Source organism: Tinamus guttatus, unplaced genomic scaffold, assembly GCF_059628265.1.
Source record: "Tinamus guttatus ecotype Peru unplaced genomic scaffold, ASM5962826v1 Tinamus_guttatus_pri_ptg000592l, whole genome shotgun sequence".
Taxonomy (NCBI): Eukaryota; Metazoa; Chordata; class Aves; order Tinamiformes; family Tinamidae; genus Tinamus; species Tinamus guttatus.
Window position 1 is genome coordinate 1,190,950 of NW_028289126.1, and position 18,160 is coordinate 1,209,109.

Here is an 18,160-nt window from a genome sequence, read left to right on the forward strand (position 1 = left end):
TCTGGAAGCAGCGGGCCCCGGAACCTGGGTGGCTCATGCGGCGGGCGCGGCGCGCATGCGCGCTCGGGGGGCGGGCGGCGGCGCGGCGCGCGGCCGGGGGCGGGGCGGCCGCGGCTATGCTGGTTCCCGGGCGGCGCCGCGCGGCCGGGGGCGGGGCCGGCGGGGCAGTGCCGCGCGCCGCGCCGGGCTCGCGCAGACCCGCCCGCTCCGCTCCGAGTGCGCACGGCCGAGCCGAGCCGCCCCGCGTGCGCGCAGGTGAGCGCGGCCGCCCCGCGCCGCGAGGGGAAGGGGCGCCGCGAGCCCGCGCGCAGCCCGCTGCGCCCCTCGCGTGGGATCCCGGGGTGCTGCGGCCGTTAGGGCGCGCGCGCGCCGCCGCGGTCACGGCCGCCGCGTGGGGAGCGTGGGGAGCTGCGGCGCCTCCGGGAGGGTTGCGCGCGCCTCCGGCCGGCCCGCGGCGCCTCGTGCCGCCATTCCCGCCCGTTCCCGCGCGGCGGGGGAGGGGCGGCGGGGGGCGGGCGGCTCGTGACCTTGCGGCGCGCGTCCTGCGGGAAGGAGACACGCGGCCGGGCCGCGCGGGAGGCCCGTGGGACGCTGCTGCCTTCCATTTGTGATTTTTTTGTCTTCCTTATTTTAGTTCTAAGCGATGCTGTGTGGCGCTGTGACACTCATTTCTGCAGTTTGCTTTTTAATTTTCCAGACATGCTTCGTTTATCTACGGTGCTCCGCCGGGCAAGGCCAGTGTCCAGAGCACTGGCCCCCCACCTAACACGAGCCTATGCCAAAGATGTGAAGTTTGGAGCAGATGCCAGGGCTCTCATGCTTCAAGGAGTAGATCTTCTAGCAGATGCTGTAGCCGTCACTATGGGGCCCAAGGTAACAGAAGGTGTAATGTTAATGCTTTGGCGTGGATGAAAATACAGTAGTGGAAAGCGATTCTTTGCCCAGATAAGAGCTGCATATTTTCTGCCTGTCTGTCTCTAAGATAACGGCAGGAGTGTGGAAGGAGTACTGCAAGCAGCCATGTTCCTGTCTTGCCCACTGAGCCGTGCACATGTCCTTCACGTGTATGTGCCTGAGCAGTAATGTAGGTGAAAGAGAGCACGTGCTCTATTACCTACCGTAGCTTCCTTGGTGGTTTATAACAGTACCCTTGATAATATGATTACCCATGGTTTTCTTTGTAGCCTGAGGTGGTTTAGTTGGAATATGTTTTTTTTTTTTAATACATTCTTTTTTTATTATCATTATATTATAGTTAATTATAGCAAATAATGTGTTTTTAATAATAAGAAAGAAACATTAAAGTGTAGTACTAAGCTTTTTATTGTGGATTTTGCCAGTTAAAAAAAGAAACTGGGATATCCATATTAGTGACATTCATTTGTGCTATTTATGGGAAAGAGCTTTTGAAGGGGATGAATCTCTTCAGGTTTTCTGCATAGTCAGACCACATTTAGCAGGCTTTGAAATAAAACTGCTTTTTAAGGAAGAGGGGGGCTTTCTTCAGGGCCCTAGGAATAGCTGCGTGAAGTTAGCGCTAACACAGCGAGTAATACTGATCAGGTACTGATCAGTGGTGTATGGGCAACGATAGTAAAAGTACACTGCAGTTCTTCAGTAGTTTATGCTTATTGAGTAGCTACACTGAATTATTCAAGTACTTCATAGGAGTAAACTATATAGTGATGATTGTGCCTCATAAAGTAGTCAATAAAATCAATATTCAAAGTGGACAAAATATGTTCACAGTATCTGTGTGATAGTTCTTTCCAGGCTGCTTGGCCTCTGTGAGGTAGGTTAGTTTGTGCCTATGTGTTTCTGCACCAAATTAGTTTTATCAAAAAGGAAAAAAGCAGTGAACTGAGTGTGCAGAGGTAAAGGCACAGTGATTTTGGCAAGCTATGGCTGTTTGCCATGGGTGCAGCTCTCCTAAACGGAGCAGAGTTTCAGTTGAGGTAACTTGCTTTTGCATCAGCTGATGTGAACGTCTTGAGAGTGGTCTTAATGCCCTGGCTAAAGGCCAATTCCTGATGCAAACTACTGCAACCTTGTGGGTTTTTATGTTTCAGTGCTCTCACTTGAGGTTACCTGTTACCCTCTATACATTCAGAGGGCTGTCAAAATTTGTGCTATTAATGCCTGCTTCGGATTCCTGTGTTTTGAAGAAGTACTAAACTGGCAAGGAACTTTTCCTTTTAACTTATTCTGTGCTTAAAGAATTGGGCTTTGTAGTCTTGCACAATGCTTTATAATTACATAATTTCTAGCAGATTTATTACGTTATCAGAGCGAATCTATGCAAGTGTTCAGGTTCTGGATACGCAGGAAGGGTCCCGCAAAATCCTGGTGTATTTACTGCCAGCATGCTTTTATCCACAAGCACTTGCAGGTAGGAGGGCCTGCCCAGCACATTTAATGTGTCTGGATATAAAGATTTCATTCTGCTGGCAAACATTTTGACAGACAAACATTTTGAGTAAGACCAGGTGGAACTGGACAATAAACCTGAGCAAGACAAGTGCTACGTGAAGAAGAGCTTATCAGTTGCAGAATTAGAAATGTGTGAACTCATGAATTAAAAGCTGTTCCCTGAAGCTTAGCGTTTCTTTGCTGCCTCTAGCGTTAGTTGTGCCTCAGAAGCAGAACCACCCCGGCAGGGCTGAACCCTGCGGCGGCACGCAGGCGGGCAGCGTGCGAGCACGGCAGTGCGGTGCGCGAGGAGCGGAGAGCGGCCACGCGCGGGGCCACAGCGGGAACCGGGACAGAGGGACAGCCTCCCCCAGCCCGGGCCAAGGGCCGCGCCCGGGCCTGTGCGCCCTGCCCAGGCCCCGGCCTCCAGCCATCCCCCAGTCTGATTGACTGGGGCAGCCCTCGAGGCTATTGAATTCCCGCGGGGACCACAGCCTGCTCCATGGCCCCCTCTGCCGGCCACGGGCTCCGATGTTTGCCGGCCTCCTGTATGGCTATATATGTGTTTGCTTAATTATTTCCTTAAATAGTTGGCTTGATTAAAAGCAAATTCCAGCCAGGAGAAATAAGACTTATTAACTTGTAATATTTGAAAAGTTAAATTTAATGCAATGCATTAACACTCAGACTTTTAAGTTCTGTTTGCTAATTATTAGTAGGGTTTACAATTGCTCTGCTTTTCTGATTCTGAAGAAGGGAAAATCCTTATTATTAAGGATGGCATATCTTTAAATATTTTTGTTTGTAAGATGGGTTTTATTTTAATTGTGAATTCCTTGAATTTGACAGTTATTAAGCATTATATTAATTACATGGAAAGGACTTGCATTAAAAGCTTTTTTTTTTTTTTTTTTGTAAAATATATTTTTAAAAAAAGCACATACACACCCCAAAAGAAACTTGAAAATGTATGTGTTTGGAAAAAGGCCCAGCAGAAAGCTGACCTCAGGGTAGTGTTTCTGTTTAGCTATGGCTGTTCAGGAGGATTTTCATCTTGCATAGAACTTCTCTAGAAGCTGTTGGCTCGGGTGCCCAATTATAATAATAATATTTGTTCTTGACTCCACCAGGGAAGAACTGTTATTATTGAGCAAAGTTGGGGAAGCCCCAAGGTCACAAAAGATGGTGTGACAGTAGCCAAGGCCATTGACTTGAAAGATAAATACAAAAATATTGGAGCCAGGTTAGTTCAAGATGTTGCCAACAACACAAATGAAGAAGCAGGAGATGGTACCACCACTGCAACGGTCCTTGCACGTGCTATCGCCAAGGAAGGCTTTGAGAAGATCAGCAAAGGAGCTAATCCCGTGGAAATCAGAAGGGGTAATTTTTTTTTCCCCTGTGTTTATGTTTATGGTGTTTTATCACTAGGTTTTGTTTTTATTCTCTGTGTTTGGCTTGCTTAAGATACCTCCTTTTTGCAGAGCCATCTGAAACTTGGAAAGCTGTGTGAAAGAGCAGTGTGTAAGAAGCTGCTTTTTATTCTCAAGTGGCTAGATGTGTGTGGTTCTGAACTTTTATTTTCTAGTATTCTTACTAAATTGGATATACTTGACTTTTTTGTATCATGGGCAATTTTAATTTAATGCATTTCTGTACATAGCATACTTTATAAGTATATGAATTTCGTGGTGCCAGGCAAAGAAAAAAGCCATAAATTAAAATCTTCATATATGCCACACCAACTCCAAAAAACAAGCATTGTCTATTCAAGTGACAATGTAAAATAAGAACTGCCAGTCATTAGTGGTCCTGGGCTTGCAAACCATGTATTTGTGTAACGTGAGCTGCTTTTGGGTTTGAAACTTGCCTGTTAGGTGCCATGTACATAGTTTAATTCACTTGCACTTATTTCCTACATTTGTAGGTGTGATGCTTGCAGTTGATGCTATCATAACTGAACTGAAGAAGCTATCCAAGCCTGTTACAACTCCAGAAGAAATTGCACAGGTGAGGTTTCTTTATTTAGGGTGTATTTTTTAGTGACTGTTACATAGCTGCACTTTTGCTATGTAGAGAGAGCAGTTTTGCTATGTAGAGAGTTTTGCTCTCTAGATATTTTTGGGCCCTGCTTGGATATGCTGCATTTGGCTGCCCTGTCCTCTCTGCAAATGTTAGAAGTAAGCAAGCCTGTCTTGGTTTGCTCTCTTCTTAGCAAGGAAATAAATAATTTGTATTGTGAATTGAGTCTAAATATCTTACTATTTCATTGCTGTTTCAGGTTGCCACAATATCCGCAAATGGAGATCAAGAAATTGGCAATATAATTTCTGATGCAATGAAAAAAGTGGGACGAAAGGGTGTAATCACTGTCAAGGTGAGAGTTAGCCAGCATGTGGAGTAAGTGCAAAGTGACTCTTACAAGTAGTGCTGGCTTCTGTGGTGTGTGGTGTAGCTGCTGTTGCTCGCACACATTAACCCCGTAATTCCTCCCTTCCACACTCCGTTGGATCAGGGTTTCATAACTGTTCTTTTTTTATGTTGGGGGTGAATCACGTAAAGTGGTGCGTGCAGCAGCTTTCATTTTCTTGTGCGTAGCGTGCTAAAAATCTCTTTGGGCTTTTAGTAGTAAATACAGAATTTCTTATATGGACTTGTATTTAAACAGGATGGAAAAACTCTAAATGATGAATTGGAAATAATTGAAGGCATGAAATTTGACAGAGGCTACATCTCTCCGTATTTCATTAACACAACCAAAGGTGAGTTAATGGAAACAAACATCAAGTCCCTTATAATAACCCATTCTATAATCTTTAGAATAATCTTTATTATATAACATTCATACTAATCTATTATAAAGATTTTTTACAACTTGTTACACTCCTTACCGGGGCAATAGGACGGGTGGGCTCCATGCCCATCAGAACTTTACAACCCTGGGTAAAATCTAGGCGTCTCATTTTGCCGGGCACTAAGTGTGCTCGTCACCCACGCTGACATCCTGCTGGCCCTGCAGGGAATGGTAGTAAGCCAAAGAGAAGACAACTCATATGCTTGCTGATGCGATTGGGAAGTCTTACCAGCCAGACCAAAGTAGCTCTTGGGGGGTTTGAAGAGTCCTGTGTATGTTTTTATAATGGTTCACATCATGTGTCATGTTTCTGCAGGGCAGAAATGTGAATTCCAGGATGCTTATGTTTTAATCAGCGAAAAGAAAATTTCTAGTGTGCAGTCCATAGTTCCAGCTCTTGAAATTGCCAATGCTCACCGCAAACCTTTGGTCATTATTGCTGAAGATGTTGATGGAGAAGCCCTCAGCACTCTAGTCTTGAACAGGTAAAGTTTGAAATTCAGACTTCTAGTCTTCAAAAGCAAATAACTGCTTTTTTTAGTCATTTTAAGCAATGCACTCAAAAGTGTATTTGAATTTACTAAAATGTTGTATTGCTTTTATTAGAGAAAGGTAGAGGAAACGGTAACTATTATAGATAATTTATCACAGGAACAGGATTTTAGTGATTTTATAACCTTTTAATCAAAAGCAGCGGCTTAGGTTGTGAAGGTCTGTTTGGTTGTTAGAGCTATGCTAGAATAACTGGTTTTAGTGAATTGCTTTGTTCCCTGAATGTGCTTGAAATCTTCCTGTTTGAATTCTCTTCAGACTGAAGGTGGGTCTTCAGGTCGTGGCTGTAAAAGCACCAGGTTTTGGTGACAACAGGAAGAACCAGCTGAAGGATATGGCAATTGCTAGTGGTGGTGCCGTAAGTAGCACTGTTCTACCTTGTTGTTTTCTCTGAGAAATGCTAATGGTATTTAACAAGGTAAATACCTTCAAATGCCAGGTCCATGGCTTGCATGTACTGCATTGCTGCAGGCTGTTGATTTTTCTTTCAAAAGTTTTTTAAAAAATTTTTTAATAAATGTTGATACTTTCTGTGTAACATAGTTCTGACCAGCCTCGAGATTTAGATCCATAGATTTAAGCTATACATAGAGTTTTAGGTTAGTAAGGAAGAGGGGGAAGCCTAAGAAATTCGTTAGACTGAAATGGCAAAGATTACTTGCATTATTTTAAGGATAATTTTTGGCTGATAATTGCACTATTTTTTTTCTTAAAAATATACTGGCTAGTTTCCTTTATGCTTAATGCAAATGTTTTATACTTGTAACTGAATTCTGGTTTATGCTGGTCTAGCTAGTTTTCCTTAGTGTCCTACTGTTTTTATACACGCTTTACAATAATAGCATTATACTGGGACCCAAAATTAGTTACTGAAATCAATCTTGCCATTTAAGCGGGAATGACAAAGCAAAGCAATAAAAACACTAAACTCTAAAGTCGGTTTATTGCCAACATACGTCACGTGAAATAGAAGAGTGATCCTGTTACAGAGCTTCTCGCACTGAGCGAGTAAGTGTGGCCTGTAGTCATCGTGCCTGGATTGCCCTGGGGAAGGGGCTGCTTCAGGGGAGCGCCGTGGGACAGCGTGTTCTGTGTCAGCCTGCGCTCGTGTAGCCCTGGGTAACAATTATGCATACGGAAAAGCTGCGAGTCCTGACTTGTCGTGTCCTTTGCTGCAGGTATTTGGAGAAGAGGATTTGACCCTAAACATAGAAGACATTCAGCCTCACGACTTCGGTAAAGTCGGAGAGGTCATTGTGACAAAAGATGACACCATGCTGCTAAAGGGCAAGGGTGAAAAGGCTCAAATAGAAAAACGCATTCAAGAAATTATTGAACAGCTGGAAGCTACTACAAGTGACTACGAAAAAGAGAAACTGAATGAGCGATTGGCCAAACTCTCTGATGGGGTAGCAGTACTGAAGGTGAGAATTAACCTTGGGACTAAAATGTTAATACCAATAAACAAGATTCCTTTTTCACTAATGTTCTCACTAGTTTTTCAGACTTTCCTGTTACAGGAAGTGGCTCGTAGGTGACAATGGCCTTTGTCTTAGAACAAGCAGTGCCTACATACTGAAGCTGCACCTTGTCTCCCTATGGCTTTTCTAGTCATTAACAAAGTAGTCTGTCTGCTCTTTAGATTTGAGGGTAGACGGGAAGAAAAACCTGTGTTGCCATGTGCTTAGTATGTGCCCAGTGTCTAAAAACAGCTTGGAGCTGGAATGCTGTCAAGAGTAAGCTACGGAAAGGGTGATATCAGTTCCTTATTCTTTATCTCAGTTACTACTGTTTGCCTTTCTATTAATCTTGCCAATTGACTTGGATAAGGAGATTGCCTTATTACGGTGCTATACTTAATGTATGAACAGCTCGATGAAACACCAGATTAATGTGTAGGCTTCTCAAAGAAGGAGATGCAGGAGATTGTTTTCAATATGGAAAAGCACCTCTTTGCTTTTTGGCCCTTAAAAGAGGCAAGCTGAGCCCCGAAATGCTGTGCTGCAGCCGTGCTAGTGTGCACTGCTCTTGCGGGCGGGCCTGTGCGCGCTCTGAGACTTGGCTCCTTGTTGTAGGTGGGCGGCACAAGCGACGTTGAAGTGAACGAGAAGAAGGACAGGGTTACGGATGCCCTGAACGCTACGCGTGCTGCCGTGGAGGAGGGCATCGTGCCCGGGGGCGGCTGTGCCTTGCTTCGCTGCATTCCAGCCTTAGATGCGTTAACTCCAGCCAACGAAGATCAGAAAATCGGTAAGTGAATGACTTGGATGCTTGTATTGAAGAATGTTAAGAATTGATTTTCTTCTGCCTTGAGGCTTTGTAAGGTTAAGTCAGAACCCTTAAATCTTGCTAGGATTGAGTAGCTCCCTTTGATATGGTGATCTCCACCTTACTGTGGAAGTTTTCCCTTTGGCATTAACTTGGACTTGAAAGAACCAATAAAAATAAAGTAGGAATTGCGAACTTACAATGGCAAAAATGAATTCCTAATACAATCTTTGCAGGCAGACATCGGAATCATTAAGGGATTGTGTAGTAAAACAAATGGAGAAGGCTTTGTGCCTTATTCCAAAACACCTATTACAATAATGATACTCCTTTTTATCACTTGCTAAACCAAAACACACTCAAATACCTTTTTAACAACTTGAATTGTTGACAAATGCAAAACTAAAAAAAATGGTTTATGTTTTTGCTTAGATTATTCTTTCTGTATTGATCTCTAGCCATGGCCTTGGCATGCATGCCTTGGCACTAGAAAAAAATGAATGTAGTCCATAATTCTAAACATATTTTTTCTTGTAGGCATAGAAATAATTAAGAGAACACTGAAAATTCCTGCAATGACTATCGCAAAGAATGCAGGAGTTGAAGGATCATTAATAGTTGAAAAAATCCTGCAGAGTCCGGCAGAGGTTGGCTACGATGCAATGCTTGGGGACTTCGTAAATATGGTAGAAAAAGGAATCATAGACCCAACGAAGGTAACTTAAAGCAGTGTTAATCTGTAGGTTTTCTTCCTTCTCACCTCCTGTGACAGGGAACAAGTATTAAGTGTTTTTTCTTTTTTTTTCCTCCTGCTTTCAGGTTGTGAGAACGGCTCTCATGGATGCTGCAGGTGTTGCTTCTCTCTTATCAACAGCAGAAGCAGTAGTGACTGAAATTCCTAAGGAGGAGAAGGAGCCAGCAATGGGAGGAATGGGTGGAATGGGCGGAGGAATGGGAGGGGGCATGTTCTAATTCCTGGGATTCTGATGCATCATGAACTGTGCTGGTTAAGACTGACAGTTCTGACTTAATATCTTCAGACGTCAGTGCAGGAGGATGGATAGTGACTGAAGAAAGGCTGGTGTTTAAAAGAATCACTGTAACCCTCAGTTACTGGATTTCATTTAACACGTGTAATTGTTTACAGTCATTGTCCATGCCTACAGATAATTTATTTTGTATTTTTGAATAAAGACATTTGTACATTCCTGATAACCGGGTGCAAGATCCATCTACCAAGGTTCTGATTTAAACTTAATTAAGGCACTTGATATTCTGTTTCAGAATTTATTGGTGCTTGCCATTACTAGGAAGAACTTGGAAGCCACTGTGCTGGAGACTAGACAATTGTGTACAAAGTAGACAAATATACAATTATGTGACCTTTATGTAATAAAACAAACTGCTCAAAAGTTATGAAATGTATCACCTTATTCATCTGTACACAAAGCCATAGCTCTGCGAGAGACCTGGTAAAATACTCCAATATTTGTGCTTCAAAAATATAGGGCATTTCTTTCCAGGAAACCTTCCTTGGTCTAGAATGCTTCTAAAAAAATTTAATTGTGGTAATAAATACCTAAGCTGAGCTGACACCACTGCTCTTTGAAATATTAAACAGTGCTATCAAAGAAGGCCTGTGCATTGACTTCCTTTTGCCCTTGATGGGCTGGTTGTTTCAAATAGTGAAACACTGGTGAATCCTTCCCAGTGATGTGGGAGGGGAAGGGCCTGGAGGCTGTGAAAAAGGTAAATTCTCTTTGGTCTAAAGAAATGTGTATTTTTTTTCTTCCGCCTGCACCTGCTATATTGATAAGGGCTCAGAGGTGTAGAGCGGGGCTACCTCCCTGCGAGTGCCTGGTTGAGGCTTCTGGACTCCAGGTTTAATGATGGTGTTTGGTTTGGATGAGGAACTGCTGAGCGTGCTCCCAAAACAGGCTTCTGTACATGATCTGCTATTGTCTGAGACTGGCACAGGGCTGAAAATGTAGATTTTAAGTCTTTTGCCTGTTTTTCAACTTGGTTTCCCAACACTTCAAAAAAAAAAATCCATACTGTGAGTTTTTCTTGTTTTGACTGTCTTGCTGTACACACTGGCAAACTCTTCAACCTGTCTAAACTGACCCCTCAATCCCCCTGTCACTTTCCCAGCTTCCCCCATCTCATGAGGGCTGCCCTTCGTTCCTGGTGTGCTGGGAATTGTGCTGGCTCCGTCTGGAAGCAGCCAGGGCAGGGGGTCCTGCTGCCGGCGACCTCCGCACCGTAGTGTGGGACCGTGTGGGTGGCAACCGCTCCAGAAAGGAGGAGCTTCAACCTTGAAACAACCCCGGCTTCAAAACTCACTTCTTCTCAGTAAAGAAGCCTGGTGAAACTCAAGGCAGAGATGGAAAGGATGTTACTTGTTACATGTGTTCATGGAGCTCAATACTTGAAGTAATGTAAAGAAAAATTTACTGAAAATACAATCAAAGTGAGAGCTGGCCCCATGCACTGCACTGACAAACCATGGCTAGACACACAGTGCAGTCTGCAGCAAGAGTAACTCGCTCCGCTCCCTCCTTCCCAGAATTTGGTTTCTCTGATCTAGTTTTCACCAAACTTAACATTATCTGTTAATTCAGTACAGAACTGGAACTGGACACAGAGATCTTGGATCACATCTAGCATATCCAAATTACTGTGCAAAATAGTGAAGTGGTGCCAGGAGGCAAGTTCATCTTGCCAAACTGAATTCAAGTGGTTTCCCAGGCAGGTAAGAACAACGGGATGGAGCTGGGGCTGCTGCTCTCAAAGATTACGACATCCCTATCTCCAATATAGGCTTAAGGCTGCTTTTTTTTTTCTTCTTCTTCTTCTATAGCAATAACTGATAAGAATTCCACAGCAGACAGACTTCTGAGCTGACCTCTGCCATCTACTTGGATCAAAAACATCTGCTACTTGGTTCTTCCACAGTGTTTTACACTCCAAAGCCAGAATGTCAGCGTTTCCTTTAACTTGGCCTGAGCAGCTAAGTTAGTGCTGGTAAGTTACATTCAAACTACCAATAACTTAAATTTGAGTTAATATATTACAAACACTGTAAAAATATAAGCCTAGGTAAAGTAGAATACCTGATGTGATTACACAAACCATTTGACAGGTTAATAAATGGCCATTTCAGTTACCTTGTGTTACAGTAGCTGCCAGTCTGTTACTGCTAACACCTTAAATTGCACTTGATTGTAGCTTGAATATTCCTCTATGTACATCTGGCTGAACATGTGCGTCTTTTGTACAATGGTAAATTACAGAGTTCAGATATCAAAGTGATGCCCCAAAGGAGCATCGTACCTCTTGCATAAATAAAATATACATACAAATTTCTAATAGGAGCTGCTACAATTTCCCTTTATGTGTGATGAACTTCATGAAGCATTAGTTCCCGAGGTATGGTTGTTTCTGGGCCGTGCAGTTTGGATGCTCTTCTTTCAAAGGCAGCTACCATCTGCTTTACCACTTCATCGAAAAACAGTGTTGCAAGTTGAGAGTGTAGCAGAGAACGAAATTCAAAAGAAACCTGTTTAAGACAATCAGAAAGATTTTTTTTTTTTTTTTGATGTGTCTAATGTGGGGGCAAAATGTTGTTACAAAGAGACATTAAAGAATCTCCACTTAGTCTGTGAACAAGCTGTGAGAGAACAGATAGTTAAAATTGAGCTATAGATGAGCATATACGCATTAAAAAGCCTTAATGGTCAGAGAATCTCTCTAGCTTTTTCACTTAACTAGTTTCCTCTGCCCTCTGCAGTAATCGTGCCCATTGGTCTAAACCAACTATATTTTATTTCGTGAATGAATGATACATGATAAGACATGAGTACTAATGGTAGTAACTTAGATGTTTTGCTCACAGAATTCACCTGCAAACAAAAATGGTTCAAAGACGACCAGGTGAGGATAAGCTGGTGGACAAATGAAGATTTTCAGGTAAGGTGAAGCTCTTTAATTTAAAAGCAGCCCCACAGTAAAATCAGAACTAGAGCAACCTGGTAGATGTAAACTAACGTTTGTCTCCAACAAGAGCAATTGCGGATTAGAGATGATTCACATTACCACTCTCAGGAACTTCAGCCCTCTCCTCCCACTCATCTTTTTCCGAACTGAAGGTAGAAATTTGCGGCAGGACTGTGGGCACCACCTCTCCCTGCGCGTCGCCCGCTCCTCCCTCCCCAGCGCAGGGACTGGCAGTGTCAGAGCACGGCCATTCTGGGGAGCGCTCTGAAAACAGCCCCTGCGCCTGCCCCTGCCGTGCTCCAAATTTCCTTTCCTGTTTTCTGTTAGCTACTGAACCTTGCCCTTAAACTGCAGCCACTGTTGTCAGGGTTATGGTGGGGAGCAGAAGGGAGTTTGCTTTCTGTCTCCACCAACAAAAGGATGAGCCATGACAGCAGCAAGGTCACCGATATCAAATAACCTTTTCTTTTCCTTTGTGCTCTGCTGGCCTTTGGTCTAGTTAAAGAACGTTGCCCCAGGGCTGCAGTGTTGAGCTGGGTACAGCGCTTCCAGAAATCATTACAGAATTACCAGGAAAGAAAATACAGGTTGCTCTTCTGTAATTCTAACACACCTGCTACAGCAACGTTTTTTGGATGGAGTTTTAAGCATTTCACCCTTCTCAAAAATTCAGCACATTAAATGCCAAATGAAGCAAATAGGTTTTCTCTTGAATTTTTTGGGCAGGAAATGCATATTGACGGCTGAAGTGATTTAACTACTTGGACTGTAAGCCAAGTGTAGACCTTTTGAAAGCCTGAGGCTTGTCATTTAGAGCACAATTGTGCATCGTATTTAGCAACTGTGCAAGAACTCGAGGTATAGTTTATCTTTACAAAGTTTGCAGATGATAACATGTTGTTCTTCATTTATGTACCAAATAATTTAAGAGCTGCAGTGTGGCTTAAACTTGGGATGACTCATTAAAGTTCACTGTGTGTATACACAACACACGTGTGTGTGTGTCTCCTGGTATCAGGCTGGTAAAACTGCAATGCAGTAGCTTGTGGGAACCAGCATTTTCTAAAGGAAACTGGTGTTCCTGAAATGAATTTTTTTTCCTCTTATTTGAGTGGTAGCAACTGTCTAATAGGTTTTCGAGAAGTGTGTTGTGAAATGTTTATCATCCCTGTCTGCCGAGGCCAGGAAGCTACGTAACAGAGCAAGGCAGTAACTGAGCAAGGGTTAAAACCCCTAAGTATCTGCCCTTGTGATGCAGAGCCCTGCTCAGCTGGCTGTATTCGCTTCTGTTACCTCAAATTGGGGTGAGCAGTAAGAAGTACTGACAGTGTTTCCCCAAGAAGGTGAAAATGTCCTTTTAAAGTCCATTTTTGACTCCCTTTAACTGAAGTTCTCAACCTGAAATGTCAAAAGGTGGCTTCGGTAAAACAAACAAAAAAAAGCAAAACAAAACAAAAAATTAAGTGTTTTCCAACCAAATTCAGTACTTAGGATTTAAACAATTGCTTAATGCTATTTTGCTCAGCTAATTTATGGTTTGGGTTAAAAGTTATGTTACATACTAGTCAGTAGCAGTAATTGGAACTGAGCACATTTGCTTAGAAAAGTTGACATACTGTGAGGAAACAATATGCAAAGGCAGTTGGCAAATCCCATGAGAAAAGGTATTCTCAAGTGCCTGTGGGTTTGCTTTTACTGATGAACAGTAAAAGCCATACATCATTAAGCTGCAAAGTGCTAACCCAGGGAGGACGATACCCTCGTTTACAAAACACTCCAAAAGCTGTTTTCTAATTTATGGTTTAAAGCAGAGTATCCCTGCAGATGGCAGCAAGATCAACCTCTTTCTGTGTGCTTTTGTAGGCTGTTCTAAATCCCAGCTGAGTCATGTGCCAAATGTGACATTTATTCTCAAAAGTTCCAGAGAGAAGTTATCTCTTCCCTCTCAGTTACAAAACGTAAGAAAACACAATGTTTTCAAAGACTAAGTAGAGAAAATAGCAAAGCAGTAACCTCAGCTGAAAACAACTTTACTAGCAGTAATAGACAGCAAAACAGATAAAGAAAAAACACCCAACCTGCAGACCAAGCAGGCGTTTAGGAGACATGAACCACTACCTGCTTTCTGACAGCGAGATCACTTAGGTTGCAAAGTAGTTAAAGGAAATAGCAGAGCCCACAAGTATGTTTAGTATTTTTCCTTCTAGATCTGTTTGTCTAAAATCTTTGGCGTGTTTAGAGCTGCAGTGAGACAGCAGTCCTTAGACAGTTTCATTATCCGTGGATGCCTCCTGGCAGAATGCTCACTCTGAAGCCTCCTGCAGCTGCTCTCAGGAGGCAGAGAATATAAAAATTATGTTGGATATTCGTGACTAAAATTCAATTAGTTTCAGAGAATGTATGTTTAAAAAAAATGCATGAAAAATAAACACAAAATACTATGATTGAATGTACTCTTTCTATGCCTTTTCTATAGTATGAGGTGGTTTAGTGATAATACTTACTGAAAAATCCAATGTGCATGTCCTTGGATAACCAGGGATACCTGGGCTGAAACGCCACACAGTTTCCAAGTGATTAAATAGTTTTCCATCTGTGCAGGATGCCTAAAAGAAAGTTTAAAAGTCCAAGCTAGGATTAAACTCTTACAGAAGTGACAAACCAGTACTACTAAAGTTTGCACTCACATTTTGTTAGACAGTGAGGGTCGTGGCATAATTAAAAATTACTCTTACAGTGCAGCCAGCCTCAGATCCCCTTTACAGTGCCATTTAAGGTGAAGTAATTGAATCCCTCTTAAGGGAGAATGAGAGAGAGAGGATTGTGTTGAGAACCATAAAATGGATCTCAACACTGATGCGTACAACTGTAAATTAACATTATAATGGGTAGAACTTGGAACAGCACTGTTTTAAACAAAGCATGTGATAAGATTTTTTGTTTTCCTTATTATTATTTGTATAGAGTGTTTTATGTCTAGGATCAAAACAAACCTGACTCAAGTCAAACACCTGGCATCTTTTGTTACAAGATACTAAATCTCATCGAGATCAACCGTGACATAAGAAGGACCAGCCAGTGAAGTTCCTCATCAGCTCACATCTTGGCTTTCATAGATACCAAGCTGTATTTAATGCTTCAGAGGGTTTAGGTACGGTTTTAGCTTCAGAAGTTAAAGTGTGCACAGTAATTGGCTTCAGAATTTTTCACTCTGGGGTTTCACTCACTATATTTTCACTCATTTTTCTTTTGGCACATATAAGTAATTTTGTCTGGCTATATATTTAAACAAAACGAGGTGACGATGCAGGGCCTAGCTGCTTCTGCAAGAGGAAGGGAAGGAGCAGGGCGAAGGACAGGCCTGAACTGCCTCCGTGTCCCCGGGCCGCAGCGCTCCTGCCTCGGTCACTGGGGAGCAGATGGGGAACCACTGCCCCTGCTTGGCTTCAGCAAGAACGGGAGAAATCCTCCCTTCAGAAAGGACAAGTACCTTGAGTAAAAACACTTCCATATTCCCTTTCCAGTTCCTCTCTCCCCTGTACTTAAGAACAGCATTTTCTGTTTTGACCTAAGAGAAAGCCTAGAAAAGAACAGTGAAATGGGATATCCAAGTGGTTACTGTGAATAGAATTTGAACAGAACTTAGTTGCTGTTATTTGAGTTGATGCATCCAAAAAAAAAAAAAAGCCAAAATCTGGGGGGGGGGGAAGAGGCAGTGCTGAGAGGAGCAGTTCTGAATGGATTCCTGAGTAAGAGCTTGAAACCTGTTAAGCAAACAAGCAATTGAAGTCCAGACCTCATTTTAAATTTCTCCCCTTTAATTACTGCACTGATGAAGCTGAAAGGAGATTAAGTACGACTGCTTCTCTTCAGAAGCAATTAATTTGAAAAAAAAAATGACTTTAAATCTATTGTTCTATCTTATCATAAATCTACTGATTAAGAGGTTCTTCAGCAGGTACTCCACTTAAGCTTAAGACTTACACAGAGCAGTTAAAAATGTCAAAGGAAAAGTAATATGAGAGATAAGCCATTTTGCTTAGGGATCTGAAGTTACAGCCTTCCAAGAAATTTTTTAAGTCAGTGTCAATTTGCATTTAGAGAGGCTTGGATAAAATACAGTGAGAAGTAAATCTTGTGACTAAAAGTAGAATATCTTCATTAACAGTTGCTCGTTTCCATTCATGTAAGATTAAATTAAGAAGCAAATTAAGAAGGAAATTATTCCACCTATTTGGCAGCCCGTGTTTTAATAGCATATTGATCTCTCCCCTGTTAGCCTAAAGTCTTTAAATAAAAGCTGTACAATTTTGAGCGCATAAAGCAATTCCAGAATCACTTTTGATGTGAAGTGACAGTTTCCTGTAGTATTCGACATTTCTACAAAATACTGCAAAGAAATGTAGTATTCTGCAATTTCTATAAACAAAAGTTGAGGAAAGTTACAGCTAAGAAAAATTTAAAAATAAGTTACCTTGACTAAGTGCGGCCTCACTAGGGTAACGACCGAGGTGTACCTCTCCAGGACGGGAGGGAACCCTATTTCTAACTGCGCTTTGCAGTAGCCAGAACGCTTCGATAATATATCTGATTTCTTACACCAAGGAACAAATAGTTTGTAATTCTCCACAAGAGCAACAACTTCATACATCTCCTGCATAGAATACCTGGAAGGAGAAATATGGATATTACAGTTAGAAGATGGTTTAACTTTGAATTCAGCTAAAATAAATAAAGTTGAAAAGTGGCATAAATGCCACAGGCAGCATCAATTTTGAGGCTGAATATGCAGGCACCTGAAAAGACTGCTGATATTTTTGGAAGATAAAAAATACAGCTCTGCTAATTAACAGATGAAAAAGTAATAAACCATTAAAAAGGTTTTGTATAGAAAAAGCAAAACACCCAAAGACATGCAGCAGTACTAAGGGCTAACGATTGTTAAGCATGTCACAAATACTCTATCTAATGAATAATTCATACTACTGTGCATCAGAGACATGGAGGGAGGGCCTGGTTCCATTAACTTAGCGGGAACTTTTTCACTAGCCATACGGCAAACAAGATTTCAACATGTTTTCCTGTGATCACATGTTTTTTCATTACCTATTTTTTATGATTTTTTTTTTGCTGCTCAAATTCAGAATAAAAAAAAAATCCACAATTTCTGAAATTTTAAGTCTGTAGCTGGGAGCCCAGCCACAGGGGCATGAGTCTTTAGAGATGCCTGATCTTTCAACTTCTTGTGTTTCCAGTTAGTCACAGTAAATAGGAAACCTCTTTCCACGCTACTATACAAACCCTATAATTCTTCTTTCAGAATATTCTTTTCTTTTGTTTACTAGTGGTGCAGTCACATTGAAGAAATTTCTTGAAAGGGTATGGTTCATCTCAGGTGCTTGCAGCAGAGAAATTCTGGTCATCAGAATACCACAGGAAGCCAAGTGCCTGCAAAGGTGAAAATGCTATTTTAGTGTGTTTAGAATCAGCAAAAATAAAAGCCGGGACATTCAGGTGAGCCACAGATCAGTTTTAAAGCATTCCAGAAAATATCACCTTTAGAAGGATAAACAAAAGCTCAGTAAGAGCTTACAAACTGTTAAAAATAGAAGGGAGATTTTTGCCTTGGGAGAAACTAAGAATAGCTCCTAGTCACCAGGGGAGTAACTAGCAGAGAAAAAATACAAAGGCCTCCCATTAAATGCTGTCTTCGTGGCAACTTAATATCATGGAAGAAACTCATGTGTTTAATTTGAAGAACAGTTTCCTGCTCGTAAGACCAGGCACAATCTTCGAAACATGGCCCTTCCAGAGCACACAATGAGGTTCCCCTTGGAGATACAAAGTTGGACTCGGCTCTAATCCCCCTGGCTGTCCTCCATCTCCTCGAAGTCCGGTTCATTTCTGAAGTCCCTTCAGATGTGGCGTTGCTTCTCCAGCTTTTGACATTTACTTCTTCTGGAAATATCATTGTACAGAGCCTTGTACGTGGTGTTTCCATAACTAAAACTTCTTAAGTTACCTTTTAGAAAGTACCTTCAATAAATTGTAGTTGAGTACTGCAATTGGGTACTGACGTTT

The 18,160-nt window shown here is 42.1% G+C and overlaps 2 protein-coding genes across 2 annotated transcripts; one reads left to right on the top strand and one right to left on the bottom strand.

Annotated features, from left to right (window-relative positions):
- The first annotated feature begins 699 nt into the window (after positions 1-699).
- On the top strand, positions 700-9,504 carry HSPD1 (heat shock protein family D (Hsp60) member 1). Its single transcript, XM_010212264.2, has 11 exons — positions 700-873; positions 3,540-3,792; positions 4,337-4,419; positions 4,691-4,786; positions 5,078-5,171; positions 5,580-5,748; positions 6,074-6,173; positions 6,994-7,239; positions 7,891-8,065; positions 8,621-8,799; positions 8,903-9,504. Exons 1-11 carry the CDS (start codon positions 700-702, stop codon positions 9,053-9,055), a joined length of 1,722 nt encoding a protein of 573 aa, XP_010210566.1. The 3' UTR covers positions 9,056-9,504.
- A 1,819-nt stretch (positions 9,505-11,323) lies between these two features.
- COQ10B (coenzyme Q10B) lies at positions 11,324-17,754 on the bottom strand. The gene is made up of 4 exons (XM_010212265.2): positions 17,381-17,754; positions 16,554-16,746; positions 14,584-14,685; positions 11,324-11,642 (listed from the first exon to the last, which is right to left on the bottom strand). The coding sequence occupies exons 1-4, from the start codon at positions 17,500-17,502 to the stop codon at positions 11,475-11,477; spliced, it is 585 nt and encodes a 194-aa protein (XP_010210567.1). The 5' UTR covers positions 17,503-17,754; the 3' UTR covers positions 11,324-11,474.
- Between the last annotated feature and the right edge of the window lie 406 nt (positions 17,755-18,160).